Source organism: Echinops telfairi, unplaced genomic scaffold (genome assembly GCF_000313985.2).
Source record: "Echinops telfairi isolate 266 unplaced genomic scaffold, ASM31398v2 ScPeMD7_60;HRSCAF=208, whole genome shotgun sequence".
Taxonomy (NCBI): domain Eukaryota; kingdom Metazoa; phylum Chordata; class Mammalia; order Afrosoricida; family Tenrecidae; genus Echinops; species Echinops telfairi.
Genome location: NW_022103958.1, coordinates 29,903,171 through 29,909,334, shown reverse-complemented (window position 1 = coordinate 29,909,334; position 6,164 = coordinate 29,903,171). Strand labels below are relative to the sequence as shown.

Below are 6,164 nucleotides of genomic sequence, written 5' to 3'. Positions count from 1 at the left end.
TGTTTTGAGAATGATGATAGCAACAAATGTACAAATTTGCTTGACACAATGGATGTATGCATGGATCCTGATAAGAGTTGTACGAGCCCCCCAATAAAATTTTTTTAATTGCCTGCAATTTAATTAATATCTTGGCAATTTCTCAGGATATTTCACTAAGTGTGTGAGCCTGAGTTTCTAGTTGCTTTTATTTTATTACTATAAATAATTACAAATAAACATCCTTTCACACCTATACAAATAGCTTATAAGGATAAATTCCTAGCAGGTTATTTGCTAGGGAAATTTTATTTTCAATTTCTGTTAGAAACCCATTTATATTGACTATGTGTCTTATTTCTACATCAGAATTTAAGAGAATTTCAGTCAAATGAAGATTAACTACTTCATGTTGTCCTCTTTATTTCTAATATTTAGAGCATCTAATCCAGGGGTCCTCACACTGTTTAAACTGGGGGCCAGTTCCCTGGCCCTCAGCCCCGTTGGAGAGGTGGACTATAGTTTTTAAAAAAAACTATGAACAAATTCCTATGCACACTGCATATATCTTATTTTGAAGTAAAAAAGCAAACGGGCCAAAAAAACCCGGCGGGCAGGATAAATGTCCTTGGCGGGCCATGTGGCCCACGGGCTGTAGTTTGAAGATGCCTGAATCTGTTGCAAAACCATGGTAACCAAATATTACTTTGAAAACTTACGATAGTAAATTTTTGTAATGTAAAAAAACAAACACTAAGATATTGCTTGATTGTACCAGGCCCTCAACGTTTTATTCTCCTTAGTAATGATAGTGTTAGTTACTGAAAGCAGGGGTACATGAATGAATCTGTGAGTAAACACTTTGGCTCCTGTCTCATGAAATTCACAATCACTATTGAATGTGCTAATGAATGAATTGCAACTTTTTCCTGGGAAAGTCGCAATCTAATTTGGAACAGTATATGGCAACTACTGTCCTAGAAATACATTTTAAGTGTTGGGGGAGCACAGGTGGAAACAGGAAAACAGGTTCCAGTTCAAGAGATGGCGTGAATTGGGACACCATGCGCTTCAGAGTCGAACTGCACTTGCTACGGTTTTCACGGGCTGTGCTTTTGTGGACAGCTTTCTCCCAGGGGAAGGTTCCTGGGTAAATTTGAAGCGCCAGTCTGGAAGTGATGAGCCACGAGTTTCACTAGTGGATCCACTCAAGGTCTGCAAGAAAGTACAGACGATGGCGAGATTCCTTTATGACCAGGAGAACTGCGCTACTGTTTTTAGAAGAGTGAACTTGGAATGGATTTCATTTTAATATTATTTTTATGGATGCGATGAGGTGAAAAATACATTCTAATAATGAAAGTCAGACGAGTTTCCCATAATTTCTCCTTTGTGGCTTTGTCTGCAAGAGTCTCTTTTAGGTAAACATTTTTGCTGACATTACTTTCTCTGGGACGTCTTCATCCTTCTTGTTGACACTTCCCTCATTATGTTGATACTGCTCTCGTCACTACGTCCCACTGGCTGTATAAATAATTTCTTAAACAGCAGCAATGTCAACATTGCCATAGTCATTTCTTCTATAACTCCATTTGTATTTTATTAAATGTCTTAATGCATTAAATTTATTTGAATTACATTGCAACATTATCACTTGTCATTTTTCTTTGTTACACTTTGTCAGTCAATTCCTCATTTTGATTATCCATTTTTTAAAATGTGATAGGGGCTTTTCACTCGGAGACAAGAAAGCAGCATGACTGTGTGCTTTGCTGCCCGTGTGAGCTAAAGAAGATGCGCTCCTTGGCCAACTTTGAACCGTTCATCGGGGTGTAGAAGAATGGATGTGACTGGTCATTTATCATGATATGCCTCCATTCTTCATTAGGGATTTTTGGGGGGCAGAATAACTAACATGAAATTTTATATTTTATATGTTTACGCTTAGTGTATCATAACTATACTTTGAGTCATGCTGTTGAAGTATTGGTGGTACTTGACTAATTTGTGGAAACTGAAATTCACACGAGTATATTGGTGACAAGACACATAAATGAATATAGGAGCAGATCTATTTAAGCAAGCCAACACCTTAGCCGTTAAGTGGTATCATGTTTCTGCCTTATAAAGGAGATGCATTGAAAACAGAGGCTCCATAGATGACTGCACTGCTGCTTGAAGAAAGACATAATTAGGGCTATGAAAATGTACTGTTAGAGTCTGTAATTCCTCACAATTACGTAAGAGGGAAGGAGTGAGTCAAAGTAAACACCCAAAGTTGAATGTTTAATATTTGGTAAAATTATATATACCCAACAGAATGATATGCACATGTCCACCAAAAGAATGTTTCCAGCAGCAGCATTTGTAAAACTAAAGTAGAAACAACTCAATTATCCTTCAGACAACCATAGATAAACAAAATTAAGGTTTAGTCATACCATGAATATCACATAGAAATGAGAATAAGTGAACTTTTTCTACATAAAGTTACATGCCTACAATTTGTAAACCCAAGTACACTTAGCTGTGGAAATGATCCTCGGTTAATTAGCAAACTTGTGAAGCACAAAAAACTATCTTATGTATTGCACCATTAAGTCAAAAGATAGGCAAAACCAATCCATCCAATTAGAAAAACTATAAAGTTAGGTATCAGGGTTCTGATGATCTTTATTTCTTGGAAGATCACGTGGGAATGTCTCTGAGGTGTTAGTCAGGTGTTATGTTGGTGCTGGTCACAAAATATTTCATGCATTTTTTGTTTAAATATGTTATTCTTCCATTACAACTATATTTTAAGGACAGATTTTCTTGGGGAATGACTCTTTTTTTTTTTTTTTCTTTCAACATGCTTCAAAAATAACCTCTCCCAAAGTGGTTCATTGCATCGGTACTTTCAGTAAAAGATTCAAACAGATGGAATGTTAGTAAAATATTAAGCTTATAAACAACCTCAAAAATGAAGTGTTTAATGTGCGTGAAAAAAAATTCTCCATGAACTAATGTGTAAGAAATTAACTTGAATTTTTGTACGTGAGTTATTTCAAAATATTTTGATAAATGTTATTATGCAAGTCTTAGTAGTTTTATAATTTCACCATCAAATAGAACAGTGGCCAAAATAGGAACCATCATGAAGCAGATTATTGAAATGGGGAGAAGAAACATTATTAATTAGGTTTATCTTTCCCTGTCTTGATTGTTTTCATATATGTCCCCCCTACAGTCACGCTGTTTTTGGAGTTTTGGAAACAGCGACAGGTCATACTGGAGTACGAGTGGGATATGGTGGACTTCGAAGAGGAGCAGCAGCAGCTGCAGCTGAGACCGGAGTTTGAGGCCATGTGTAAGCACAGGAAAATGAATGATGTGACTAAGGTAACTTGGAAAATGGCGATGGAAACATCCTCAATGTACACTCTACTCTGGTGCGCCTCCCAAATATTGATCCATGTTTTAATTTGCCTTTCAAATCTCCCCTTGTACATGGATCATATAAACTACTAATTTCTGAAAAAATGCATATACACACATACTAAAGAAACATTTCTGTTGCATCAGTTCTGACTCAGAGACTTTGTAAGACATAGTAGAACTGCCCCCATAAAATTTCCATAGATTCAGGCTATAATTTTAATTTTAATTTTTATCTTCCTTTTGTGGAGCAGGTGGTGGGTTCAAACCAGTGATCTTTTGAGTATGAGCCACTCGCTTAGCCACAGTGCTATCAGAGATATACATAATATACATGTGCCTCTATCTATATATCTGTGAAAATTCCAAACACATATAAAAGTTGATAGAACAGCATAAAGAAACCCATGTACCTATTGCCTGGATTACCCAGATTTAATGAGTATTCATTCTTAGCTAATCCTGTTTTATGCCCCTCCTTCTACCATGACCACTATAATATTTTGAAACAAATTCTAGGCTTTTTATTATGAAATAGATAGTTTTCAAACAAACTGTCAAAAAGCAAAAGGGGACATTGTGTCTCCTATCCTGTGGGGTAGGCTTTGTGTCCATTACTGCATAGGCATGGAAATGATACTAAAGTCAATATGTAAAAATTAAAATAGTGGTTACATTACATAGTGGGCTTAGGAACAATCTTATTAGGCAATATTGTGTTCATATAGTGAAATCTAATATAGTAGGAAGATCATTTCATTATTTCAGGAACGTCTTATAGGATTTTACATTAAAAATAAGAACTCTCCGTGTTTGTCATGCTTCAGCTCATTTAGTCTTTGCAAGGTAGTCATGACAAGGCATGCGTGCAAGATCTCAAGACATTCATTGAGAACTAAAGAATCACAGTCATTATAATGTTAGTCCCATGATTAGGAACAAATCTTCAAACTTTATTTTTTTACTGCTGATAAGTCGTCTTAGGAGGAACAGTTGGCTACTGCTCGAACTCACCGGTAGTTTCCCACTGCTGGGATCTCAGGCAGCTCTCCTCTGTCAGGGGGGTCACTATGGGCCAGAATTGACTGGACAGTAGTGAGTATGACTATGAGGGTCTGAGGTTGGATGTGGTGGGCAATATCTCAGCAGGCTCTCAATCTTCAGAAATGTCAATCTCAATCACTCCAGAGAATGACCACAAATTCCGTTTCTATGTAATCTTCTAGCCATGACTTTGCAATATATGGATTTGGTGATGTTTGCTTAACCAAGATTAGTGTATCTGATTTCCAGATAAGAGGGTTTTTGTATGATACACTTGTATCTCAATGCCAATTTACAGAGATACGTTTTACTAGAAATTAACGGGATTTTTGTATGACCTATGCATGGCTCAAGGCCAATTATGGAGATGTGATTAACATTGCGGTTTTCAGTAGGCAGGTCTATGGCTGTCTTAGGAGGGTTGTTTACTATATTCTTCGCATCCTTTCCCAATTCAATGATCTATTTTCAAGATTAGAACACTTTTCTAATGACTTATCCTTTCAAAAGATGTGCAGGTAATAGACATATCTCACTCACTGACATTGAGTTAGTTGGTGCTTAATCACAGCAACCCTATGGGACAGGGTAGAACTACCCCTATGAGTTTCTTAGACTATAACTCTTTAAAAGTTCCATCTTTCAACCGAGGAGCAACTAGTGGTTTTGAACTGCTGATCTTATGTTTAGCATCCTGAGTAACCACTGTGCTTCCAGGGCTCCAATAGAAATCCATATGATTCTAAAACCAGAAGTCCTCTCTTTCTACCTTCACATTATAAGCTATTCACACTATACACAACAGTGTAAAAGTCATTATAGACTCATACATGATAGTTAATTAATACAAGGAGGCCTCAAAAAGTTGATGCAAAAATGAGTTTAAAATATAAGGGAACTTTTCCAAGAACGTCCCTCATACATAGCTGATTTTTTTTTATTTTGAATTTCATGGGAGTTGACACATTTGAGATCACCAATTGTGCATTCAGCATTATTTAAATTTTTAATCCAAACTGACCCTACCTGCTCTTTGATTTCTGTCCTCCTCCTTCTGGATAACTACCTACCCCTTCACCCAGGTGTTGTTATTAGGTGCCTTCCAGGCAGTTCCAACACTGGGGACCCTACGTGCACCCAAAGGCAGTACTGCCTGTGCCTTCATCACAAGTGTTAGTATGTCAGAGCCCGTGTTGCAGCCACTGTGCCCATCCACCTCTTCAAAGGTCTTCCTCTTTATCTCTGCCCTTCTATGTTACTCAAGTTAGTACCTGTCAGGCCTCTAGTCTATTGCTTCATCTTACTTCTCTTACCCCACCCCCTTGGTGGCCCCCAAGTCTGCTCCCTTTGATTTATGAGAATCTTGTCTACATTTTTTCTTTAGATCATTGGTCTCATACAACATCTGTCCTTTGTGCATAGAAGATTTGAGAGTATCACAAAAGCATATGTAGCAGGGAATCACTCTTTTAGGGTCCTTACCTGGCACCCTGGCTGTGTGTTCTTGCCTGACTCTGATTTCATGGTACCTCCTTTGTTCTTGTGAAAACTGAAGCTTCTTTTTCTTCCAAAGGCCAGAAGCTTGGCTACATGTTCTTAGCACTCCGACCTTCCCATAATCCATAATCACTCCATTATCTAATGCTTTTACGGAGAACAGACTGTGTCTCCAATAGAATCTCTCCAGTAGATTCAGGGTGCTCTGTGTACAGAACAACACCCAA

At 37.5% G+C, this 6,164-nt stretch overlaps 1 protein-coding gene across 1 annotated transcript in view; it reads left to right on the top strand.

Moving 5' to 3' along the window:
* ANO5 (anoctamin 5) overlaps positions 1 to 6,164 on the top strand; it is a 101,443-nt gene that overhangs the window by 55,225 nt on the left and 40,054 nt on the right. Inside the window, exon 13 of the mRNA XM_045290983.1 lies at positions 3,209 to 3,360. Within this exon, the coding sequence (XP_045146918.1) occupies positions 3,209 to 3,360 (152 nt within the window). The remainder of the gene's footprint in view (positions 1 to 3,208; positions 3,361 to 6,164) is intronic.